This window comes from Halichondria panicea, chromosome 9 (genome assembly GCF_963675165.1).
Source record: "Halichondria panicea chromosome 9, odHalPani1.1, whole genome shotgun sequence".
NCBI lineage: Eukaryota > Metazoa > Porifera > Demospongiae > Suberitida > Halichondriidae > Halichondria > Halichondria panicea.
The window spans coordinates 6519621-6545158 of record NC_087385.1 but is presented as its reverse complement, the minus strand read 5'-3'; the positions used below and the strand labels follow the sequence as shown (position 1 = coordinate 6545158).

Genomic DNA, 25538 nt, shown 5'->3' with positions numbered 1-25538 from the left:
TGAAAGCAAAAACATGGCGAGAGGCATTAGCACAGCGCCAGCTTGAACACTAGTTTATAATGCAAATGAAATAATAATAATTATCATAAAAATTGCATGAGACAATTAGTTGCTATCTGACTGTTTATCAGAGGTACTTGTGAGAAATGAAGTTGAATTGAGTAGAGGTATCTCAGGGGACATATAGTACGCGTTGTTATTGTTATTGTTCCTTCCAGTCTTGATAGCTCTGGCCTTGGACTTCTTCATGACATCCCTCAAAGCATTGAAGATGTTACTCACACCACTCCTCTTAAGTATTTCTTCAGAACTTGTTGACCTGCTTCCAGCGGGTTCTTGCAGGGCAGGGCTCCTGGGTCTTGTTGACCTGCTTCCAGCGGATTCTTGCAGGGCAGGCCTGGGTCTTGTTGACCTGCTTCCAGCGGATTCTTGCAGGGCAGGGCTCATGGGTCTTGTTGACCTTCTTCCAGCGGATTCTTGCAGGGCAGGCCTGGGTCTTGTTGACCTGCTTCCAGCGGATTCTTGCAGGGCAGGGCTCCTGGGTCTTGTTGACCTGCTTCTAGCGGGTTCTTGCAGGGCAGGGCTCCTGGGTCTTGTTGACCTGCTTCCAGCGGATTCTTGCAGGGCAGGCCTAGGTCTTGCATAGGTCACCCTAGGTAATGGTGTCTGGGGCGCAGCTATCTTGTCAACATTACTGTGGCCACTTTGAGGGTGTTTTGAAACTTGTTTAGTTGTCCCTGGTAAGTAGGGTTCGTCTTCTAGATCCTCAACGCTCAGTGAACTCTCCACGTCTGATAAATCCGATAAGTGTGATAAGTACAGTACATCTTCTGGACCCCCCACATCTACTATCTGAGTGGAGACGGTGTGTTGGTTAGGACTGTTTTCGAGGCTGGAACACTCATAACTTTCAGGTTTGTTTTTGCTCACAGGAGAATTTTTCTCTGCAGTTTCCAGTTGAGGTGACCTGTCTCTTTTTCTCTTGGCTGGACGGTAACTGACAGACTTCTCATCGAGATCATCATATGGAGACACTTCTCTCCGGCGAGTATGTTTCCTAGCAATCTGCCTGGGTCGCAACGTTCTGGTATGAACAGGTTGACGTTGACGTTGTCTAAGATTCATACCTTCTTTATAGCCTTCCCCTACTGGAGACACTCCTCTTGGACGAGTGAATTTTCGAGCAGTTAATTTCGACTTTAATACCTTGGTTGACTCTGTAACACGAGGAAGTGGGTACGTACGTTTTCTAGCGGTTTGATTCCGCTTCACTGGTTTAGCAGGTTCAATATTTTGCGATGCCATTTCTTGACTTTGTGTACTCCTCTCGTAGAAGAACTTGGGTGCAGTTTTAGTTTTGGAGACTTCACCACCAACCTGGTCACACGTCTGCGTGTTGCTGTGCTGGCTGGGCTGTTGTGAGGCAGTGCTCTGAAGGAGTGCTTCTGGTAGATTGAAATAGAATTCACTGTCTGGCTCATCCTCATTTGAAGAACTAACTTGGTCTGATTCGAGATCGTCATATGTACACTGTATCTTGGTCCTGGCTACCATTGAGCTGGTTCGTTTAGATCTTGGGCTCCACAAGCCGATAAAGGATGATTCAACTGAGAAACAAGGAAAAAATAGGCATTAACTATAATATTACTAGAATTACCTTCAGTGATAGTTTTTTCAGTTGATTTTTCAGGTGAGTCCATGACCAAAGAATTACTTTCAGTGTGGTGGTGGGAGATAGCTGGAGCATCTTTCCCAGGCTGGTGGTCATCAACAACCTGCATTTATTGACCAGTTCGACAACCCGCCGAGTATAGAGCAGCTTACCTCTTCTTTCACTTGGGGAGGGATGTGATTCCTGGCAATCTGGAAGTAGCTGCGCAAAAGTTTTTTTAGCCTCTCCTCAAAATGGCCTATATCGTTCTTGAAGACTTCCCTCATTTTAGTGACGTTCTCTTTCGACTTTATCATCCCAGTGATGCCATCGTAGGCCATCTTGTGCATGATGGCTGAGTAGGAGTGCTTGTCTGTGTACTCTACCTTCTCTGACTGCATTATGGGGTCAATGATAATAGGCACACCCAGCCAGGTACTGGCAGGGGCTCAGAAGACCAACATAGTATTCTAGTACTAGCGTGTTACATGTCAATATTGAATGCACGCAAAAAGAATTAAACGCATGGACAAAGGTTCGCGCGCGCGCACACACACACACACACACACACACACACACACACACACACACACACACACACACACACACACACACACACACACACACACACACACACACACACACACACACACACACACACACACACACACACACACACACACACACACACACACACACACACACACACACACACACACACACACACACACACACACACACACACACACACACACACACACACACACACACACACACACACACACACACACACACACACACACACACACACACACACACACACACACACACACACACACACACACACACACACACACACACACACACACACACACACACACACACACACACACACACACACACACACACACACACACACACACACACACACACACACACACACACACACACACACACACACACACACACACACACACACACACACACACACACACACACACACACGATTTGAATGTAGTAGGAGGTGAGCCCTGCTCCACATAACACTTATACCTACCTGTTCTTCCACACCGCTAAACAAGGTGGGATCAAAGTAGCTGTGAGCAATGGCTTCCATATCGAGAGTGTCACATTCATCGAGATCCAGGGAAAACAGTTGATGCATAACAGCCTGCATGGAGTGTCACACAGACACAGTGGTAAATCTGAATACCGTAAATTTCTGCGGCTCAAAAATTCTACGAATAGCTGTAAAAATACTTTTGCGATAATATTTCTGGGAATTAAACTTTCAACTGTTAATAGTTAATAAGCATTGCGGATAATATTTCTGCGTTTAATTATTCATTCGCAGAATTTTGGGCCACAGAAATTTTTAGCTATACGGTACTAGGCATAAACTTTGAAGAATTTGTGAATACTAATGGATGGTTGAATTATTACGGGCTCACCTTGACCTTGATATCCACCAGCAGATCTACATACAGCTTGTTCCAAGAGTCGGAGATATCTGGTAAAGAGGCATGCACATGCATGAGACATACTAGGGCTTCGTTGAGCCAGTCATTCCGTCTTCTCTTCACAATGCATTCCATGACTGCCATCGCAATGGTGACCACATGAATACCATATGTCTTATAGTCACTAGGTTCAGGAGCTGTGTACAGTTAATGAGGGGGTGTGTCTAGAGGTCAGGTCTAAGTGTGTGTGAGGATAAGACACTCACCTAGGTCAACAATGGTGTTGATGTCTACTGTGGAGAAGGCTTGCTTTAGCTTAGTGCCGACGGTGGACATCTCAATAGCCATCTTTATATGAAGCCAAACCGCCTGAGTTCTCTTTTAGCTTCTTCTCACTATTTTAAAAGCTTATCGCTTTATCGACACGTGGACTAGAAAAATGTCGATCATTACCAAAAACACGTGGTGTTGACTTAAACAGTTGTTTACATCTGAATATTAATAAAGATCTGCTTTCTTTGACCGTGTGGACAGACCTAAGCAATGGCTCAGAGGATTGCTGTGCTAGGTGGTGGCATATCAGGCCTGACTGCAGCCTGGAACCTGGCCAGTAGAGGCTCTGCTGCTGCTGCTGGAGGTGGTCTGGAGATTGTCCTATATGAAGCCTCGAGTCGTGTTGGAGGATGGATGAAGACTCACACTACTAGTCAGGGAGCAGTGTTTGAGTGTGGGCCAAGGAGCTTACGTGTAACTGGTCACTCGGCCAAAACCACCATGAAACTGGTATATATATTATATAATTATACCGCCCAATGTTGTGCTCATCTCTAAGTTTAAATTTTAAATCCTAGTGAAGTTAAAGCGGACAGTGTGTGCATTGATGGTGCTTCTTGCTTTAGGTGTCAGCAATTGGTCTGGAGAATGAAGTACTTCCAGTGAGGTCGTCCAGCAAGGCAGCTCAGAAACGCCTCATCTACACTAATAGAACTGGTCCAGTACAGTTACCGTCCGGCCCCTCTTGGCTGTTCAGGACCAAGCCTCCGTTCTCTAAACCTCTCCTAGGTATGCATTGGGCTAATAAATATGTGCTGCTTTAATATGGTTATTGTTATGGTAGGGGTTGTGCTCAGAGAGCTGCTGGCTAAAGCAGGCACTGAGGATGAGAGTGTGTTTGATTTTTTCAGCAGAAGGGCTGGGGACGAGGTATGTGTTAGTGTGATGATCCTTACACCATTTCAAACCCTATGTAGCCCTTTGAAAGGCCTATCAAATCATGTTTTTGAATCAGTGATTGCTTCAAGTAAAAATATATGTTCCAAAAATCACGAGCTTATAGGCTTGGTGTGATTTTTCCAGTACGTCCTATCTCTAAGTTCGTTTATTCAGACCTGATTCACATGTTCTTTCATTGCAGGTTACCAACTACCTGGTGGACCCTCTCTGTCGTGGTGTGTATGCCTCGAGTGCCAAAACATTGAGTGTGAGATCCTGCTTCCCTCAACTCGTAGAGCTGGAGTCTAAATACGGGTCACTGGTGAAGGGCATGCTCCTCGACAGATTGAACAAAGGTAAGCAGGGCTGCATCCAGGATATTAGGTTGACATATTTAGGGGGGGGTTCCGAAAATGGGAATTATGGCCTGTTCCAAATTTTGTTCCAAATTCAAAAAAATTGAGCATACCATTTAAACGGGTTCTTTCTGAAAATCAGAAAATCTTAGTCAGCAATGAAGTTTGTAGCCAGTGCTTAACTTGTAGTGTTTCAAAGTCATAGAAAGTCATCTACTTAACCATGTGATCAACTAATCGGTAATCAACTGAACTTAAGTGATGGTGGAATAGTTTCTACTTGGCTGAACATGCATGTACAGTAATAAGTACTCACAGTTAATGCATTTGCACACATTGTATTCATCCCTGGCCCTGTAGATAGCACAGAGGTATCTGCTCTAAGTCAGAGGGCCAAAGACGAGCGTTGGTCAGTGTACACGTTCAGGGATGGTCTGCAGACTCTACCAGATACTCTGCTCACTAACATCAAGGAGAGGGGGGTCACTGTGAAAATGGAACAACCGTGTACCCAGCTGGTATTTAAAGACGGGAAAGCAATGGTTAGTGATCAGCCAAGTGAGATCACAGTATTAGTGGTATGCTATTGCCATTGAATCGCCGTCCTATTAAGATAATAGCATAATTATATTTCGTTGTTGACCTGGTAGCTAACTTAACTTTCTCAGGTGAAATCTGGTGAAGCAACAGAAGTGTTCGATAATGTGGTCTCCACAGTGTCCGCCCAAGGTAGCTACCCTTTGATTGACATCACATAGTAGACTTCCTAGGAAGAGGATCTCCCCCCTCAATGTGTACATACATAATTAGGGTTCATCTTGATATATCTCCCTCCATTACAGCCCTCTCTCAGATGCTGTCAGGGGAGCAGTCCCAGTTGAGTGATGACTTGTCCTCTATCCCCAGCGTGACAGTGGGTGTGGTGGGCCTGGAGTACAGAGCAGGGGACATCGTACCACGAGACTACAGAGAGGTGACGTGTATTGTAGCAACACCGTGTATGTATATGGAGAACCTAATAGCAACCATGTGCATGGTAGCCATGTGGTGTGTTGCAACCACATGCTAGTGTTGCATGCAGGCCTGATTTTGTCTGATGTTTGTGGGCCATAATAGGTATAATTGATGTTGTCGTTCATTGAGAGTAGCAGCATTACTCAGGCCATTGATTTTCAGGATTCTGCTACATAATCCTCCACATATTTATTTAGGAAGAGTGTAGCCATTAGTGAGTCCATTGATTCAGACCATTGATTCAGGATTCTGCTACATAATCCTCCATATAGTTTATCTTTATTTAGGAAGAGTGTAGCCATTAGTGAGTCCATTGATCCAGTAACCTGTGAACAGTGTGCATGCATAGCTCTCCATTCATGTATCTCTGTGTGTGTGAGTGTGTGTGTGTGTATGCAGGCGTTTGGTTACCTTGTCCCATCGTCTGAGTCGTCTCGTATACTGGGTGTGGTGTTTGACTCGGCCAGCTTCCCCTCTCAGAACAGAAGAGACGGACCCTCCACCAGACTCACTGTCAGTACTGATCATGTACACATACACTCTGTTCACGTATTATGTGTATATAGTTATTGCATTGAAACATAATTATGTGTGGTGATGCACGTATTATGTCCAGCTAAACTGAAGAGTAATGTTCCCAAGTGATTAAGTAGCAACGTAACTTCACAATCAACGTAGATTCCCTAAGCATGTGTTTATAAAATGTATTGTGGTCTTGTGTAGGTGATGATGGGAGGTGAATGGTTTAATGGTTTGTTTGGAGATCCCGGCTCTGTGCATGAAGACACTCTCTCACAGATTGCCCTCGAGGAGCTGAACAGACAGATTGGAATAACAGCTCCACCCTCATTCATCAACACTGCTATTCTAAGAGACAGTATTGCACAGTATACTGTTGGACACAGCGATAAACTAAGTGAGCAGATTTTGTATTGTGACATGATATGCCTGGTTTTATCTGTACTCTGTGTACAAAATGTTGTGATTTTCCTTGTTGTGAGTAGTCCTAAAAGTATACAATTCTAGGTGTTCCTATTGCTGTGCTGATCTGCAACAAAGTACTGTAGGTGTTCCTTAAACATAGCTCTTCATTCCACTGTAGACTCGATCTCAGAGCGAGTGTCTGGCCTCCCCCTGTCCCTATGTGGAGCCTCGTACAGAGGAGTCAGTGTCAATGACTGTGTGCATTATGCCGTTGAGGCCACTAACAAAATATTGCAGAGGTAGCTTATCCTCTCATATACATGTACGACATTGAAGCCATTTTCAAATTGTTACGTCAAAAATTTATTTTTTATTTTGTGCTGTGTCATGTATATAAATTAAATAATCGTTAGCTGTCACATGTTTGGGGCTCTCGAGTTTGTGATGTGCTTTGGATTAGTGTGTGATTGACATTATGAATAGAATCACCTGATAATACATCATGCGTACTTTCCCTGTTATATAAATGTATTAATTGCATGCAACATGATAGTATCAAAGGAATGCAGATGCATGTGCAATCCATTTCACTTACAGTTTCCAAGTTCAGACAAGCTAGCTAGGTTGTGCTATGTGCAAGAATCATGGATCTAATTCTCCAAGTTTGTGACAAATACTTCTTTTCTCCTGTTGTGTATCCAGTGTCATGGCCTGAAGACTACATTGTGAGACAGTACATCTCTCTGTCCATTATCACCAGCATCGGTGCATGGCTGCTCTACTTTGCTACAGCTTGCTTTAGCTACTATTTCGTTTTTGACCACACATATATGAAGCATCCCCAATTTCTGAAGAACCAAGTTCGCCTTGAGATCACTTACTCCACAACGAGTGTACCATTTATGGGTTTGCTCACTGCCCTAATGTTTGTGCTTGAAGTTAGAGGATACAGCAAACTCTACTACGGTTCTAATGACAGTGCATTCTACTCTAGCTGGCTCTTCCTAGCAATCAGTGTAGTTACTTTTCTCATGTTTACTGACTGCTTCATCTACTGGATTCACCGAGGCTTGCATCATCGCTCCATTTACAGATACATGCACAAAGGACATCATAAGTGGAAGGTCCCCACTCCATTTGCCAGCCATGCATTTCATCCACTCGACGGCTTCCTGCAGAGTCTTCCCTACCATGTTTACCCATTCATATTCCCATTGCATAAAGGTTTGTACTTGATACTCTTCGTGATGGTCAACATCTGGACAGTGTCCATTCACGATGGAGATTGTAAAGTACCCAAAATTTTGGAGCCTTTCATTAATGGCACTGCACATCACACCGATCACCATTTGCTATACAAGTATAACTATGGTCAGTTCTTTACACTGTGGGACAGGTTAGCAGGGTCCTACCAACAGCCCACCTGCCTGTCTGTCAACACACTGCTCGATGAGCTCAAGCAGCTGGATAAAAAGCAAGAATAACTGAAATCGCTACTATTAATGTACATGCACTTTCACCGAAGTACCACCTGTTTTTGTTTTTGTTGAAATTGTTTTTGTCACACTTGTTTGTTTTATGAATCATTTTTTTGTCCACCTGATTTGTTTGTGTTCGCAGTTTCACTTTAATATCACATCTATTAATTAATTTTTTTGTATTTGTCATAGTTCATAGAAGGTAGCAAAAAGAATACATGTAGACAAAATTAGGCAGCAAAGAAAGAAATGGGCGTACAGTTAACTCTACTTCTATTTCTTTCTTTAATCATAGATGATACAGTACGCTTTAATCCTCCAATTACCAATCTACCGGTATTTTATCTTATTGAACGATTAATATCTTGAACGATGCACACCAGTAAAACAGAGCATGCGCAGAAATTCTTAATTAGACTGTGAATGTGCTTTATCTGTGAAGGAATCTATAGCCAACCACCCACCCACAATCCAATCTATTTGATGAAGAGAGGTCACCTTGCCACGTTTACAGTTTTACCCTGATTATAGAAAGCTATCTCGTACGTCCCTGAAAGAAGGAATATTTGCAAACTATGGAATGTGTGTCTGAGTTCAGTGCTGAGCTGGTGCAATGGAAGAACTTGCTTCCCTGCATCGTGGTGATGCTCAATCCTCTCTTTTGGAATGTTGTGAGCAGAATGGAGTACAAGACCCACTTCATATCCAACCTGTTTGGTGGTCCCAAGAAGGGAGTCACTGCGCTAGCTATCGGAATTCTCTCCATGAACTATCTCAGGACGTCAATTTTCCACAAGACAATCGATTCTCACGGTGCTTGTCAAATTCTTCAAAATGATGTCTGCAATGCTATTGGATATTTGTTTATTACTATCGGATCGGTTTTTGTGATAGCAAGCTCCTATCGACTCGGATTTTTCTGCAGTTTCATGGGAGATTATTTTGGCATTCTACTGGATAGTCGAGTGACTGGTTTCCCATTCAACGTTGTTGATGATCCTATGTACGTTGGATCTGGGCTTGTGTATCTTGGTATGGCTTTTCAGCATGCAAGCATGTTTGGTTTTCTGCTCACTGGCTGCATTGCTATCAGTTATGCCATCGCATTGTTTTTTGAAGGACCGTTCACTGCACAGATATACGTAGATGCTTCAGAGAAGGCAAAGTCTCAGAAGGCGAAGTCTCAGTGAGTCTCAGTGAAGAAAACATTAGGTTCAAACATTCTAGTCTAGTGTTAAGTTTTTGGCATATTTAAAGTTGGTGTATTTATTTTCTGTGATGATTGTGATGTTGTGAATATTCATTGTTTGCATAACTCTGCACATGCGCAGATGAGCTACTATGGCAACTTAAATAAGCTAACAATAAATGGAAGTGCTGAATCTTTGCATGCGTTAACAAGTTAAAGATGGCGAGATTCAATCCTGTTAGTGGCAGTGAGCCTCTGATGAAGCTAGAGAGGCCCACTTCAGGTTGTTCCCAAAGCACAGCTCATCTCATCAATGCTGCTTTCACTGACGTCCTCTCGGCAAAGCCCCATGACGCCAAGGCCGTGGGTAATCTGGCCGTCTCTAAAAGAGGAGAGTCAAATTACCATGACAAGTTTGTTGACCAGCTAACGCAGGTAATAATTGTTTTATACACATATTTGTACAGTCACACAATCCAGGACGGTCCAGAGGGAGGGGCTCATTTTCTTTCGTACTGTACATCCCATAATATGACTTTTAATAATTATACAGGTATCTGAGAAGTACAATCAGCGGCTGGCCCTTCTCTCCCAGCTGGAGAGGCACTTGGTCAAGGCCAGAGCGAGGGCTTTAGCTGATGATGAGAAATCCCTAACCTCAACCACCGAGCTATGGCCAACAGGCACTGAGCTAAACCTGCCACGAGGTCCGTCTCAGTTCAGGAAACATCTTGATGAAGAGTTACTGTCTCGCCACAATTTGCTGGTGCCCTCAAAGTATCTACCATCACAACCTGAGCACCACAAACCACCTCATGGTGACTAGAGCATTGTGTACCATGTCATTTTTTAGATATTGTTTTTTGTACAGAGACTCCACCACTCTACCTCAGCTCCACAATCACTGCCTCCAATCATGCTCGCAAAAAACCAAATATTATCATTGACACAATGGCAGCAAAGCAGGTACTGTTCAGTTGCATGGTACCCCTGAATAATACATATACTTTTGCTGAATTGCATTTACACACTATTGAATATTAAGATGCTGAAAGGCTTTTGTGTTTTGTTGTAAATTGAATGGCAGTGACCTTTTGTTGAATACTGATAAATGTCACCTGATCTCCCAATGGGTTGTGTGTTGATAAAGATGTGGCTTGTGGCTTGAGGTCTGCTTCTACATGTACTTGTTCTAATTACCACTTTTCTACACATTTTTTTGGCAATGTAGACACTCCAGCCAAGCAATCCAATATGGCATAACACTCTCTCACTGGAAGAAAGGGAGCTAGAAAAATTGGGCCTCACTAACTTTAACCGCAAAGCCAACTACCTCCGTAACTCACGCTACTCAAAAACAAAATGGAGCAACACAGCCAGCTCTGGTCCTGTCAGGATGAGACAAAGTGGGCAGCCTTACCCAAAGGAAAGGTACATGTAATATTATACAATTGGTGTCTGTGTGTCCCCTTACTTTATAAATGTATCAAATTCCTCTAGTATGTCATTTGTTGCTGAGCCAGAAGAGGTTCAATTCACTGACTATTCTGTGGGGGAAACCTATGAGGTACGTACAAGCTAATATTCATTACTCGTAATCAAGTATGTTATCACTTGCTGCTTATCATACACACAGGCCACATTAGAGCTCAAGAACATCAGTGCAGTGAGCAGGCAGCTGAGACTGGTCCCCCTGAAGTCAGCCTATTTCAAAGTGGCTCCCAGTGCTTGTCCCACTGCCAATGGAGTGGTAGCCCCCGGACTGTGTGCATCCTACACAATCTCATTCACACCAGACTCACTGGAAAACTATCAGACAGATCTGACGGTGAACCATAATACCCACTCAACTCAAAGGCTTGTTAGATTTTTTCTGAATGTTTAATTCCTAGACAATATCTCAAGGAAATGTCTCATTTCCCCGTTCAGTTTGCCACCTGTAACGATGAGGAAGTGGTGATTCAACTGACAGGCTTTAGACCACCTCCAATCCTCAGCAGTGAGTGTATTGATTTCTATTGTGTGTGCCCCCCCCCCCATTCATGACGTTGTACATTACAATGGTATGGTACAAACTTTGCTATGACTAGTGTGTTGTGTTGTGGCTTGCTCAGTTCCTGACATGTTGGAAGCTGGTTATTGTTTAGCTGGGGGAAAGAAGACCACCCTGTTAGAGTGTGCCAACACTGGTGGGGAGGGAACCTTCTCTCTCTACAAACCAGACAACACACAACATGACATTGTTAGTCTTCTCTTATGCTGTATTGTCATCTTTTGTTTTTACAATAATTGTAATTGCATGAGGAAAATTATGTGGTATCTTTGGATGGCCATAATTTTGGTTTGGATGGTCCAATTTCAACTGTTTAATGCTCAAAGTGAGCTCTTTCAGATGGCATATTAAAATCAAAGGTCATTTTCAAGGCCATTTTTGCCAAAAAAAGCGTGGGCTATTATAGGTGGGGGAAAAGTGCAAAATGGGGTCCGTTTGAACAAATTGAGCTGAACGTATCATTTGAAAGAGCTCTTTCTAAGCTTTCATTTTGGACGCACGGCACACAAGTTATTGTCGTTCAAAGAGTTGTTATATTGAATGTTGCTCAACCACGAATATTTTTGTCCTCCGAAAATTACCCGCTATACGGTATACATTTTCACACAGGCAACTTCCAAGCTTGTCCTGGGTCCATTCACTATCTCTCCAGCCCAGTTCTATTTGCCTGCTAACGAGGGGGTCATCCCCCTCTCCATCTCGTTTGCCCCTGACAAAGGAGTGGGGGAGTACTCTCAACAATTCAACATAGCCTGTGACAATGGACAAGTCATGGCGTTCACTGTCCGAGGTTTGTGACGTTTCAATGCCACTACATTGAATGTAGTTTTTGTAGAGTTTTTGTAGTAGTTTCTATATCAAGTTACTATGCAGTGGCCTATTTGTGTGTTCAGGTGTTGCTGAGAGTGTGAGTGTGGGCTGTACGGGTGTGGGGGGAGAGCCCCTACCACCAGAGCTAGAGCTTACTGCTGAGAGTGTGAGTGTGGGCTGTACGGGTGTGGGGGGAGAGCCCCTACCACCAGAGCTAGAGCTTACTGCTGAGGACTCTAGTACCCCTGAAACAGTGGCCAACCCTTCCATCAACTTTGACACTGTCAATCCACACAATCAGTCCACAGGAACTTTATTTATTCAGAACTTCAGGTATTATTTTTAAACAAAAGTATCATTGATGTATTGTGATTACTACATGTACGTAATAATTATGTTCTCATCATTCATATCCTTGTCCAGCAATGTTGAGTTGACCTACCACTGGAGGTTCTATCGACCCATCACTGAGGGCCCACCCTGGAAGAGAGCTCAGGGGGACACACCTCTCATTAACAAATTGATACCCTCGGACAACACTCCATTCTCTGTTTACCCTTCCAGTGGAAGCTTGGTTGCCAAAGAAACAAAGAAATTTACATTTTACTTCACTCCTAATGAGGTTCATTAAAGTCCGTGTGGTTGGCCACCCTTTCAACAACTGTGTATACATGTATTTGTCATGTACTTGTACACTCTATCCATCTGTGTCATGCATGTATTGATTGCTATCTATGTAGGCTGCCTTGTATGTGGACATGGGCTATCTAGTGATAACTGGGATAGATTCCAACGAGCCTCTCGTGTCCTCTGAGGAGGAGTTTGACTGGCTGAGACTGTCTCCCTCAGAGGTGGCCGTGCTCCCTATTCAACTATCAGCAGTGGCTAAGGTAACGCTGCTGTCAGCTACATGTATATAGGTCAATGGTAGCATTGATTGTGTTTGCACATGTGTAGGAGTTTCACGTGGAGATGTATCCACCAGCTCTGCTCATACCTTACAAGTTACCCCTAGCTACTGAGACCAAAAAACAAGTCAAGGTATACCACACAATGTGAACTGTAAATCATCTGTGTAAGGTCTGTTACATTCACACAGTTTAGTAATCATAGTCTAACTGCCGTCTGCTACCAGTGGTCCAAGTATGAGTGTGAGAGTGTCAGTGTTACAGTGGACCCTCCTCATGGCCGTATAGGTCAGTACTTATCATACTGTATAAATGCATTCTTCATACAATGTCGTGTAGAACCAGGTGGGCAGGCAGACTTGCAAGTGTGTATTTGCTCCACCAAGGAAGGCTCATTCTCATTCGATCTGTTCTGCCAACTTGAGAACTGTGACAAAACTATCTCTCTTTCCATTTCTGGAAAAGTTGAGGTGTGTCTTATTATGGTCTTTAATGGCTGTAGTAATACACAATCCATGCCCTCTGCTGTGTAGGGACCAGTGGTGAGTGTGTCCGTGCCGTGTTTGGACTTTGGACTGGTCCCTGTGGGTAGAACCAAGAGTCTCACTTTTAGAGTCACCAGTCACACCAACTGCACTCTCAGCTATGCTCTCAGACAACTCTCAGAGGAACATCAAGATCACTTCATTGTAAGTCGATTAACTACGTGCATGTACTTGGAATACTTCTATAAAAGCTCGTTACAGACCTAACTCTTCGATCAATGGTGTTACTCAATGGCTGCTCTGTTGTTTTCAGAATATCCCCTGCCTGAGTTTCAGTCCTTGTGAAGGAGATGTAGTGCCCAATGGAAGTGCCACTATCAGTGTCGAGTGTGAGAGCCCGGGTGTCATAGGGAAGCTGAAAACAATCGTGGAAGTACTCATTGATGGACAACCAGCTCAGTAAGCTCTCCTTTCAAATTGTCCTTTAAAAGATAAACTGTATGTCGTATATATGCGTACACTGCTATCTTTTTATATTCTATTGTAGGCATTTTTGGGCCTTAGCCACTCTTCAGCGACCACTAGTATCGCTGCTCACCTCTCAAGTGCACATGGACACGTGCTATGTGGGGATAGAGGTTTTGGAGGAGGTGGTGCTGGCTAACGACTCTCCCGTTCCTGCCCAGTTCACATGGAGCAGTCAGGTAGCTGGTGAGGGGGCCAGGGTGACCTTGAGTCCTGTGACTGGCCGGATAGGACCTTACCAGACTACCACTGTCAACATCCAAACAACATGGACCAAAATGGTACCATTATAATTATACTGGCTTTGTAGTGACAACCCTATGCTGCTGTTCTAAATTTGATAACTTCACTCGTGTCCAGAATTCTCAAGCTGAAGCTATCTTGCGTTGTGAAATCCTTGACATGGATAAACCCATCTTCCTTCTTCTCTCCGCACAAGTGCTCGGGCTCTCAGTCTCTTACAGTCACCCAAAATGCATGAACTTTGGCCCCTCCAACAAACTGGGTGTGCCTGTGAGCAAGACACTGACAGTCGCCAACACTAGTGGTATACCAGCTGCTCTGGTTGCCCAGGTTATAGCATACCCTTCGGCAACTCCCCCTGTTCCTCCAGTGCAGCCAAAACCAGGTAAGTAGAGTTTTATCGAGTGGATGGAATATAGTTAAAGCTAATTTTCATCGCTTTCAGATGACAGTGGTAGAAAGAAGAGCAGAGGTAGAGCTCTTCTTGGTCGAACTGCAGAGAAAAGCAGCAAACAAGCCACATCTGGTAATCTGTCAATAGCATCGTAAATGCCATACACGTAGTTTACTGTTTGGCTTTCTTACTCTAGAGTACTGCAGTCTGTTGTTGCGAGAAGGTCTCGGCTGCTGTTTTACTGTGGACCCACCCTCCACTTCCCTCCCACCCTTCACATCTGTCACACTCACAGTTACGGCACACAGTGATATGTGGGGGGAGTACACTGACCAGCTGTTATGCAAGGTAGCCGCCTCTGGGTAATGTTACACCCACGTTTTGATTATAATTATATTACCTATAATCTGTTTTAGTGATACCTTGCTCTGCAACTCTGTATAGGTGCGTGGATTGGGTGACACTGTGATTCCTGTTCGTTATGGGGCAGTAGGCTGTCCTATTGTGTTTCTGTCTACTGCCACTGCAGGTTGTACCCTAGCAAGGTGAGCATAGTCACTGTATGGTGTGTATTAGCTTCATTGTGTGTGTGTGTCCATTGTGTAGACTTGGTTCCCACGCTGCTGGTGCTAACCCAGTCAGGAGAGTGCTCAAGATTCAGAATAACAGTCCAGTTGGTAAGCTACACATACGTGTGTTTATATGAGTGCTTGTGTATCTAATATCTCTCTGTTGCAGACATTCGTGTGGACTGGGATATGTTCAACATTGTACAGAATGACAATAAGTATGTGGATATCATCATGCCCATAGGAGAGGCTTTCCCCAAAGCCAGTGACCTGTTGGGGAACACTAGTGAACCTACCGTCAGTACGCCTTTGTCCAGAGATTGTGATACTAGACTGACCTCTAGGAGTGAAAGCAGCTTGTTACGATCACAGAAGAATAATGTGCTTTTTAACGATCTTGTTTCGTACAGTGAGAGCAAGCTGGACAATACTTCAGCGGATGAGGGGGTGCCCCTGCCTAATAAGCAACTAATTACTGTTTTCATCAAACCCCACGAGGGTGTTCGCTCTGCAAATCCGTTTGATATCCATCCCAAGCAGGTGGTGCTCCCAGCACGTGGAGTATCTGCTGTAGAGGTCACCTTTCACCCCTCTGTAGAGGCTCTCAACCAGATGGGCTCGTGGCTGACCTCCTATGCTCTGGGATATCTGAGTCTGGACAATGAGTGCCCTTCATCAGTCACCAGGAAGTCTGTGCACGATGTTAGCCCCCTGCGCATTGACATCATGGCCGAATTAGAGCATGTCAGGTTCGTTCAGTGGTGTGTACCTAGCGGGTATGGTGGAAATCGTATTGTAGAGCATCATGCGAAAACTAAGCGCAATAGGTTCAACGTCACTATCACTGAGCTGTACGAATGTTTAGAATGCGAATATTTAATAGGGCAGTTCATATGAACATTTGGAAAGTTACCCGGCGCCGCTATCTCAACCACTAGTACAGGAGCAGAGTTGGTGCTCTCTTAGAATGTAGAATGTGTTATTTGCTTTCTCTCAAATTTCTATTTCTAGTTGTTTGATATAATGTGCCTCCCCTTAGATTGTCGCTGCAGTGTGACGAGGATAAAGGCCTCAATTTCTCTTACCCAGCCTCTATTCTATTGCAAGATGGCACGGTAAGACTCTTCAATTAACCAACCATCAGTCTATACACACACAGATGGCCAATGAGAGAGTGCTGACTCATCACTTCACCCTCCTCAATCCTACATCAACTGTGGCAGAGTTTAAACTGGCAACACTCACGAGGACATTCACTGTCTCCAATATCTGTCTCAAGAGAGACGTACCCCTTGATGTCAACCAGGTCGTTACACTCAAGCCACAAAAGAGTATCTCCGTAAGTCGCAAAATACAAGCTGTTGTAATGTGTGTACTCTTTTTTTTTTTTACAGTTTGATATATCCTTTACTGTGTGTTCTGAAGATCTACAACAATCAACTAACGAAGACCAGTGTACCTTAGTGGACTCTCTGCAAATAGCGTACTCTACTGGTGCACTTCAAGTACGTTCACCAGTAACCATTTCCACCCCTCCCGTCATATGCTGACCATACATGCATGCACACAGGAGTTCCCTCTGACCTCAACACTGGCCTTGCCTCGACTTGCCCTATCCACCCATTGCCTAGAGTTCAAGACCACACACATTGACAGCAGGCCGTCTATGGCCACTATAGTACTCTCCAACACCAGCATGTCCGATGCCTTCTGGAACCTGGAGATTTCCTCAGGTATAACTGTAACTTTCACTAGGGAATGTATCATGTACCACTCAGCAGTTTGTATAAACATTAAATTTGATCAACGGTGCTAAAGTTATGGCTTTTGAACTACAACCCCCCCTCCCCTCTTTCAGCTGCCATAACTTGGATTCCGTGGATCCAATTTCAACTATTTTGAGAAATAAAAGTGGCATGTCCATGGGTGAAAAATGACCCTAACGAATTATTTAAACTCATCTTTTGAAAAGTCTCCTTCTAAGCTTTCAAAATACGTTTTAAAGCCTAGATGAACTAAACTAGGCTAGGCCTAAGAGGTGGTTATTACCAACCACCTCGGACCAGTGTGTGAACATCATCCCTGGCACGTAGCTAGCTAATTGGTATAATGTCACTGTTTTAATGGTATTTTCTCTCTAGATTTGCAAGAGGTAGTGTCAGTGTGCCCTGTGTCTGGAGTGTTACCGCTACACCTGACCGGAGGGACCACCAGCACTCACCTCATCCGGGTGGAGTTTAGTCCAAGGTGTGTTTCAATCTAACTACTGCTGTATATTCAATGAACTAAGTACGTATTAAATGATGCATGCAATCATGTGCATTAAGCTCCCACTAATTCATCTCATGTAGACGTGAGTGCAGTTACACTGGAACAGTGCTCCTAACCGAGGCACTGACTGGCAGGGTGACGGTGGTAGCTGTAACAGGCCGAGGATCAGCTGATGAAAAGTACATTCCTACCCATTGAACCACCACTTCATTGTTAATGTGGACATGCATTTATACTCCCTCCCTGATCATTCCTTTACCTAATAATGTCCATGATTGATAAACATTAATTTTGTTATGTCTCCTAGTTTTACAAATAAAAAAATTAGAATGCTAAAGTGATAAGCGTAAGTACTGGTATAAAGTTATGTTTATGCTAGGAGGGTAAAAATGATAGTGGTTCTCTTCCAGCTATATCTAGGCTTGTACGGACAACATTTCTATTTGGGAAATTGTTAGGGGTCGGCCATTTTACTATCTTTTCGGCGATACAGAATGTGTATAGATTGGGCTGGATTGAGTCACAGGTGTCGTTTTGAGGGCCCCCTAGAAGCTTAAGGATCTGAAAGAATAGAGAGAGCATGCGTAATTATTATTATTATTATTGTGCCTATAATTATTATTATAAGCTATTGTGATTATCTTACCAGTTTACTCCAGGTTTCAATTATGTCGTCTGCCTGTAGCGTCATGTTCAGCCTCTTAGCCGTCTCAATTGCAGCGAGGTTATCACACACAGTGTTGGTGACACCACTGTTGTATAGACGCTCTAGTATCGTGTTGTCAATATCATTAATAAAATTCTGGATAGTGGTAGTATTTTTAACCATATCACGGTTCTGTATAATAAGAACAGAGCACACGTAAACAGTGTTACTCTATACCAAGGACTAGACAATTATACACTTACCATTAAAAACGTCCCAAAGTCAAGTTCGGCCGTCGCCAAGACAACTATTAGCAAAAGTGTTGTTGTCTGAAGGTAATTAATTAAAAACATGACTTGAATAGTAATTGAAGTTATTATAATTATTAATATCTCGAGTTATGATCATCTCAGACTTTATCGTGCTCTTTTATACTACGAGAGGTCATTGCAGAGAGGTCATTGCATGGACATAAATGTGAGAGGGTATAATAGACCAGTATAATTAGGAAATGATTCAGCTTCCAACAATGTTGGTCTCTACCTACCAGGTCGCAATTGTAAGACTTAGATAATCTATGTAATTAAAAAACACGTAATGCTAACTAGCATGCAAACCTTATCCTGGTTTGTAATGACATGCTCAATTTGTATTATCGTATCCCATATTAGGCAAAATACTTGCAATGCAGGAGAGTAGTGAAATGACTCAGCTTCCAACAATGTTGGTCATTAGCTACCAGTCGCAATTCTAACTAGCATGCAAACCTTATCCTGGTTTGTAATGACGTGCTCAATTCGTATTATCATATCCCATATTAGGCAAAATACTTGCAATGCAGGAGAGTAGTGAAATGACTCAGCTTCCAACAATGTTGGTCACTAGCTACCAGTCGCAATTCTAACTAGCATGCAAACCTTATCCTGGTTTGTAATGACGTGCTCAATTCGTATTATCGTATCCCATATTAGGCAAAATACTTGCAATGCAGGAGAGTAGTGAAATGACTCAGCTTCCAACAATGTTGGTCACTAGCTACCAGTCGCAATTCTAACTAGCATGCAAACCTTATCCTGGTTTGTAATGATGTGCTCAATTCGTATTATCGTATCCCATATTAGGCAAAATACTTGCAATGCAGGAGAGTAGTGAAATGACTCAGCTTCCAACAATGTTGGTCACTAGCTACCAGTCGCAATTCTAACTAGCATGCAAACCTTATCCTGGTTTGTAATGATGTGCTCAATTCGTATTATCGTATCCCATATTAGGCAAAATACTTGCAATGCAGGAGAGTAGTGAAATGACTCAGCTTCCAACAATGTTGGTCACTAGCTACCAGTCACAATTCTAACTAGCATGCAAACCTTATCCTGGGTAATGACGTGCTCAATTCGTTGTTCCCATATTAGGCAAAACACTTGCAATGCAGGAGAGTAGTGAAATATTTGTAGCACACGCTCTGGTTGATAGGCTCTGGTTGATAGGCGAGTAATGTTCTTGCACACACAGTAAGATAAAAAAAATACTGACAGTGCACAATCGAGAGTGAGGGATCACACTTAGGACACATGATAAAGATCGTATTGAACAGGTGATTGAAACAGTTTGTCAGCTCTCCTAGTACACTGAATGGCTACTAGTAGAGTTAAAAGAGTCATAGCTAGACCTCCTATCAGGACCCCTGTCTCAGCAGCACTGTGGCTCACCAGGTACATCTTGATCTCAATCACATTCCACCTGCAAACACAAACAATACAAACACTGACTTCACATTGTGTGTACATAATTAGTTGAATGCTAGTTAATGCTAGTTAAAGGTCAACCATGACCACTAATTGCATTAGTCTATGTGGTTATGGTTGACTGCACTTTCAACCAACCAACCAGTAAGCACATACTAGACATTAACCACCCAGAGTCATTTCCTGTACTACGCACCTGCTCTCTGCCCAAGTGGAGTACTCCGTGCTAGCAGGCTCTCCATTCCTGAGAGCTGGAGACTCAGCCCTGTGCATGTAGGTGAAGCTCTCAAGACAATGACAGTGTGTCTCATTGATGGGCACAGCTGTTCTGTTGGTTACCTGAAATCACAAAAAGTCATAATTAATTTACTTGCTAACTGCATATCTCTACAGTACCTGGTCTGTGCTGTTCACGGTACTCCAGCAATCCAAACATGACAGTATAGTGTCGTTGAAGGCAGTGTACTTAGCTACCAGTTGGAAGATAACTGACGTGTAGCCTTTGGAAAGAATCGGGCTATCTCCTCCGGAAACAACTGAGACATAGCGATTCAGAGGTGCTCCAGCTGAAAAGAAGACAGTAAATCTCAAATTAAATACAAATTAACACAAAATTTTTGAGTACATACTCAAAACTTTTGTTCAAAACATATGTTCAGGTACAATGTACAGTGCACTCACAGACTAGTGTGTTGGAGTAAGGCTGGTTGGTGACACCACTGAACAGAGAGCAGGATGAGTTGACAAGGAAACAGGTGAGGAGCTCTTCAACTAGGCTGCTCTGGACTGACACACTCTCCACACAGCTGGCATTGTTGCATAGCGGGCCAGCTGCTTTCAGCACAGTCTGAATAAAACATTAAAAGTGTGGTACGTATAATAAAAGCACACACATCCTCACCTTTGTGACTGCTGTTGCAATTTGAGCTAACTTTTCTGCCACAGATGTGAGTGACGAATTATTGACCAGATTTTCCAGATTATCGTATTGACTGCCAAAAAACCTATCACAAGAGAAGCATTACAACGCAACACTTCACAGACACTTTGACCTACTTATTGTTGAGCTCGCCATTGAAATCGGCCAGTACATAGCCCTCAAAATTTGACGACAAGTTTTCTTTCCCAGCTCTGAGGAATCTCTGTAGGGAGGCTGGAGGCAGCTCTCCCTCAGGTCTCCCACTGGCAATGATGAGGTTAATGCCCTCTCTAGACAGCTCCTCCTTCAGACTAGCCGTCAGATTCGTGTCCTATTGGGAGAGGAGGGTAACATTGTCATTTAGACTATGTGTGGAAAACACTTTCAATGTCATAATGTTATGACAAATATGCGAGGAAAACTTTTGTTAATAGATTGGTAGTGTAGAAGAAATATGGTTGCTGGGATAATTCGGCTACACAATGATTACATCACAGCTCTGATGAGAAATTATCGATCCTACGTAATTCCGAACCACACACATGACTCTGTGGACATATGTCGACAACATGCGCGTTACATCATCACAGGATTTTGTGGGTAAAATGGGGAATGTCACTGACTTCCAGTCCATGTGTGTGTACACACAGTCATCAACGGCCTGTCTCCTGGATGTCGACAACATGCGCGTTACATCATCACAGGATTTTGTGGGTAAAATGGGGAATGTCACTGACTTCCAGTCCATGTGTGTGTACACACAGTCATCAACGGCCTGTCCCCTGGATGCAACCCCGGGGAACACCAAGCAATTACTAGTGTTTCATGTACGGTACTTACAACATAACTATGTACCTGACTATTCACATGATCACTGTGGTATATCTCATCATACTTACTATAACATAGGGACCTCCATGTAGGAACAGTTTGTTGCTGTCCTGAGCTGCTTGGAATCCCAGCTGACTCAGCTCAAGGAAGGCGGTTATATTGGAGAGATCCACTCGAGGAGGTTGCTGGAGGAATGAGAATGTGTGAGCATGGAGGGTACTCTCTACCAAGAGAGCAATGAAAATATTACTATGGTTATTATGGTTACCTAAAGATGTTAATTTTTGGCAATTGGCTTGAAGTTTATATTCATGGCCATCCAACACTATAATTATGTGTACACTTACCAGCTTGCCTAGATCAGGTTTATAGGGGAAGTTCCCCTGCATCATGTCGTACACCATACTGGAGGACCCAATATAGTCCCAGCTCTCCTGTGAATACAACAGCAGAGTCACACATTGTGTACAGTTGTATCAAACAATAAGAGTGACATGTAGCATGCAAGAATGGGTAGAAAACAATGTAAGCATTTGAACTCACTCCATTGAAGAAAGTGTACATGATGTGAGACTCTGTTCCATTCAGTATGTTCTGTGTATTGCATTAGAGCAGTCAAATATGAGAGTACAGTTCAGATTGTTTTACAGATCTATATTGAAGAGCTACATATCTATATACTGCATATTATATACATGTACAAGTCCCAGTATGTTTGGATTGACTGACTTACTGACTTCCTGAGTCTTCCAATCTGCTCTATGACAGCCAGGAGTGTCACTATTCCAGCTACCTCGCCCTGAGCACCTATGGAGTAGTTAGTCAGCATTAAGGACACACTGTCCATCTTGGCTGCCAGCATGATGACTGCATCACTCTCATCAGAGTCTGCGAGATTAAAGGGGCTTCCCCAGACATTGTAATCGCCGAGGTTCTGACAGAAGCTGACTCCACCGAGATAGTTGACAGGCAGATTCTCTCTCCTCTTGCAAGTGGGCGTGTTTATGGCATTGTACATGTCTGCCGTGAGTTCAGCAAAACAGAGAGGGTACTCGTCAAATGAACCAGTAGTTACATTAGCGTTGTGAGTCTCGTAACACTGCAGGGAGGGGAAAACTTCTTATCTATAATTATACACTTGCCTAGTTGGGCATAAATGTATTGTACACATTGGTGGAGCTGGGTGACTTGCCTCTAGCATGACTTGAAACTGGTCATCAGGGAGAGTGATGACGGGGAAGTCCCCAAAATCTTGGAACAAAAGATGATTAGCCTGCGATGAAAGGATGCATTAGAACACCACCTTCAGTGACAGTATAGTAGCCACAATGCATACTCACATAGGGGTTCCAAGCACGTGAGCAGGAGCCCTCACCAAACCCATCATTTGGACAACTCCTCTCAGGGGAAAAATTGTCTACAGGAAAGATAATGGGGGTCAAGAATTTAGTTATAATGCTCTTCAAACCACGTATTACCTTTGGTAGTTGTAGCGTTTTCAGCTCGTGTGATAATGCCGATTACTCTAGGTGAGGACTCCATGAGGCGGCGGATGTTTTCCCTGTGAGTGTGTGTGAGGGGGTGTACTTTAGTTTGTGTATTAGTGTGTGTGGGGGCTAAGGTACATACGAGACAAAGCAGTCCTGTTCCAGCAATACAATGTAGGGAGGAGTGGGTCCACTGGTTAGCACACGGCTAAAGTTACAGCCTGAGGAGACATACTCCAAAGAGCCTCTCTGACCAAAGTAGGATGCTATCACAGTGTGTGTGTGTGTGTGTGTACACGATCCTTGTAATGTTGTGTATAATTGTGTCATGTGTGTGGTCGGTCACCTGAGGGCTTACTAGCTCACCTGAGCATCCTATCTGATGCGTCGCATTGGTGAGTCTAAAGCAACTTGCTGTACCATTAATCGGCTCATAAATCCTTCGATCCACAGAGGGCAGATTTGTGTGTGGTTGCTGACCTACAATCAAACGTGTGGATCATATTCTAGTACAATATAACACCCCCATGACCACTTACTGGATGTGTGAACCAGTATGAGAAAGCAAAAACAGTACCAGTAGTCCATAGTCTAGTCAGGGGCAGCTGTACAGAGCTAGCTGTGTTTATTAGCTAGCTGACAAGACAGGGGGTGGGGCTTGTACTAATTGCAAGCAGAATAAAGGTAAAGATCGTCGTTAGAACACCCATTAAACCACCGTAGAGAGAGTGGACTTTCACAAATCGAAATTCAATAACAAACAAAGCATAAAAATCATTGATAACTATCCATCTATGGTAAAATATACATCAGTTCCAGTTGTCACTAAATCTGAGTAGCTGAGGTGTACACATCATGCCTCTTCTGCTTGGTGACTGGTATCCCAGCCCTGCACTCGTCCAGATAGTCCAGATCAACCTCCCCGTACACAATGGCCTCCTTCTCCTCTGTGGTGGCAACCACCTTACCACTGCAAAAATCCAAATTAAGCTGTTAAGTCAGTAAAAATGAGCCTTAAATGCATACTACAAAATTTAACTATTACGATAGTCTGATCGACCACTGATAGCACTGGCAGTTAATATTTAGGTTGCTCACGTACGCTGGGTCTGAGAGTGTACTGTGTCCATGAGCATGGTAGCTGGCAGTATCATCCCGGGCTGGACTCACTGCCGCCATGTACAGCTGGTTCTGTACAGCACTGCATGTGAAATACAACACAACTAAAAATTAATTATTAACAAGCACCATTCTAAGAGCCAAGGCTTGTACTACTCACTTTGCTCTGATGAGCAGCTCCCAGTGCATGGGTCCTGTGACTGTGTTGAAGGCTCCAGGGTAGATCAGCAACTTGGCACCTGATGGGGGTAGTCACGGGTGTGCGTGTACTAGCTTGGAAGCTGACTACTCACCTTGCTGTGCATAGATAGAAGCCAGCTCAGAAAACCGAATATCATAGCATATGCCAATACCAATCTTGCACCACTCTAAGATAAGAAAGTCAATCAGACTGTTGTGAGAGTCATTTCTAACCTGTGTCAAAGGTAAATGGCTTGTTTCCTCCAGTGAGAGTTTCCGACTCTTGGAACTTTATCTTTCCAGGGATGTCAATATCAAACAGGTGCATCTAACAAACAACCACACATTAATTAATGCTGTACGTACCTGCAGTACCTCTCAAATAAGTAAACTTACTTTCCTATATTTTCCCAACAGGTCTCCTTTGGGCCCAAACACAGCACAAGTGTTATAAATCTTGTCATTTTCTCTCTCTGGTATAGATCCTGAAAAACAATAATTATTAGAGTAGCTAGACAATAAACACCTTACCTCCAATGAGATAAATCTTGCACTCCTTGGCGAGCTTGGAGAGATGATTTGTGGTGTGTCCGGGAATGGGCTCAGCATATTCAGGGAAATAGCTGGTACCGTACGGGCAGTTGAAACATTCCTGCAGGGAAGGACAGTTGATCTATCTATGGTACGATTGTATGAAATGTGTACCGGTAGAGAGATGATATTTGCTCCATTCTGAGCAGCCTCTCTGACCAGCCCTTCGGCTCGAGTCAGGTTAGCTGCTTTATCTCCACCCACTGCCAACTGAACTAGGGCCAGCCGAAGCTTACGCAGTCCTATGATATATGAGGGAATATCACAATACTGAAGGTGAATTTTAGATAAGACATAGCTAGCTATATGGAACAACACAACAATACAAAGACGTACATACCTAACAATGAGCTTACCAGCGCCTGCCATTTTGTGAACTGCCTTTGTTTATATTTTATTGGTAAAGAGCGTTAACTAAGTAAATGAAATATGCATAGATGCCTCTCCTGAGCCTGAGGCAATGTTTTTGTTTCTATGG

At 43.5% G+C, this 25538-nt stretch overlaps 7 protein-coding genes and 1 long non-coding RNA gene across 9 annotated transcripts; 4 read left to right on the top strand and 4 right to left on the bottom strand.

Moving 5' to 3' along the window:
• Positions 1-50: 50 nt before the first annotated feature.
• LOC135341884 (uncharacterized) lies at positions 51-3555 on the bottom strand. 2 transcript variants are annotated; one of them, XM_064538565.1, is made up of 6 exons: positions 3378-3555; positions 3103-3308; positions 2709-2822; positions 1825-2046; positions 1658-1775; positions 51-1607 (listed from the first exon to the last, which is right to left on the bottom strand). In XM_064538565.1, the coding sequence occupies exons 1-6, from the start codon at positions 3457-3459 to the stop codon at positions 106-108; spliced, it is 2244 nt and encodes a 747-aa protein (XP_064394635.1). In that variant the 5' UTR covers positions 3460-3555; the 3' UTR covers positions 51-105. The 2 variants fall into 2 exon arrangements, with proteins under 2 accessions (XP_064394635.1, XP_064394636.1); XM_064538566.1 differs by having other exon boundaries at positions 3103-3161.
• Positions 3554-7040, top strand: LOC135341912 (protoporphyrinogen oxidase-like). The gene is made up of 10 exons (XM_064538596.1): positions 3554-3894; positions 4011-4173; positions 4229-4314; positions 4526-4679; positions 5040-5221; positions 5348-5408; positions 5522-5652; positions 6093-6206; positions 6417-6609; positions 6796-7040. The coding sequence occupies exons 1-10, from the start codon at positions 3655-3657 to the stop codon at positions 6918-6920; spliced, it is 1449 nt and encodes a 482-aa protein (XP_064394666.1). The 5' UTR covers positions 3554-3654; the 3' UTR covers positions 6921-7040.
• Positions 7041-7130: 90 nt separating this feature from the next.
• Positions 7131-8284, top strand: LOC135341966 (lathosterol oxidase-like). Its single transcript, XM_064538659.1, has one exon. The coding sequence runs from the start codon at positions 7262-7264 to the stop codon at positions 8099-8101; it is 840 nt and encodes a 279-aa protein (XP_064394729.1). The 5' UTR covers positions 7131-7261; the 3' UTR covers positions 8102-8284.
• A 251-nt stretch (positions 8285-8535) lies between these two features.
• On the top strand, positions 8536-9398 carry LOC135341851 (phosphatidylethanolamine N-methyltransferase-like). The gene has a single exon (XM_064538523.1). The coding sequence runs from the start codon at positions 8671-8673 to the stop codon at positions 9283-9285; it is 615 nt and encodes a 204-aa protein (XP_064394593.1). The 5' UTR covers positions 8536-8670; the 3' UTR covers positions 9286-9398.
• Positions 9399-9423: 25 nt separating this feature from the next.
• LOC135341850 (deleted in lung and esophageal cancer protein 1-like) lies at positions 9424-17849 on the top strand. The gene is made up of 30 exons (XM_064538522.1): positions 9424-9719; positions 9838-10102; positions 10156-10250; positions 10516-10715; positions 10785-10851; positions 10921-11112; positions 11214-11283; positions 11399-11526; positions 11947-12127; positions 12231-12480; positions 12571-12769; positions 12888-13037; positions 13105-13188; positions 13247-13343; positions 13395-13525; positions 13589-13744; positions 13854-13999; positions 14088-14346; positions 14426-14693; positions 14754-14834; positions 14899-15050; positions 15147-15247; positions 15309-15379; positions 15441-16020; positions 16311-16386; positions 16431-16610; positions 16666-16776; positions 16842-17004; positions 17413-17518; positions 17623-17849. The coding sequence occupies exons 1-30, from the start codon at positions 9504-9506 to the stop codon at positions 17738-17740; spliced, it is 4893 nt and encodes a 1630-aa protein (XP_064394592.1). The 5' UTR covers positions 9424-9503; the 3' UTR covers positions 17741-17849.
• On the bottom strand, positions 17807-18581 carry LOC135341852 (uncharacterized). The gene is made up of 3 exons (XR_010396674.1): positions 18452-18581; positions 18189-18380; positions 17807-18103 (listed from the first exon to the last, which is right to left on the bottom strand). It is a non-coding gene; the product is annotated as an uncharacterized LOC135341852 (long non-coding RNA).
• A 1082-nt stretch (positions 18582-19663) lies between these two features.
• On the bottom strand, positions 19664-23857 carry LOC135341845 (nicastrin-like). Its single transcript, XM_064538517.1, has 16 exons — positions 23710-23857; positions 23537-23650; positions 23313-23436; positions 23162-23244; positions 23024-23100; positions 22876-22956; positions 22417-22782; positions 22227-22277; positions 22031-22117; positions 21752-21868; positions 20990-21183; positions 20835-20937; positions 20615-20780; positions 20330-20499; positions 20130-20272; positions 19664-19928 (listed from the first exon to the last, which is right to left on the bottom strand). Exons 1-16 carry the CDS (start codon positions 23756-23758, stop codon positions 19751-19753), a joined length of 2103 nt encoding a protein of 700 aa, XP_064394587.1. The 5' UTR covers positions 23759-23857; the 3' UTR covers positions 19664-19750.
• Positions 23858-23904: 47 nt separating this feature from the next.
• LOC135341846 (omega-amidase NIT2-like) lies at positions 23905-25480 on the bottom strand. Its single transcript, XM_064538518.1, has 9 exons — positions 25417-25480; positions 25175-25302; positions 25001-25121; positions 24866-24954; positions 24704-24797; positions 24583-24657; positions 24450-24528; positions 24273-24371; positions 23905-24140 (listed from the first exon to the last, which is right to left on the bottom strand). Exons 1-9 carry the CDS (start codon positions 25427-25429, stop codon positions 23996-23998), a joined length of 843 nt encoding a protein of 280 aa, XP_064394588.1. The 5' UTR covers positions 25430-25480; the 3' UTR covers positions 23905-23995.
• Positions 25481-25538: the final 58 nt, after the last annotated feature.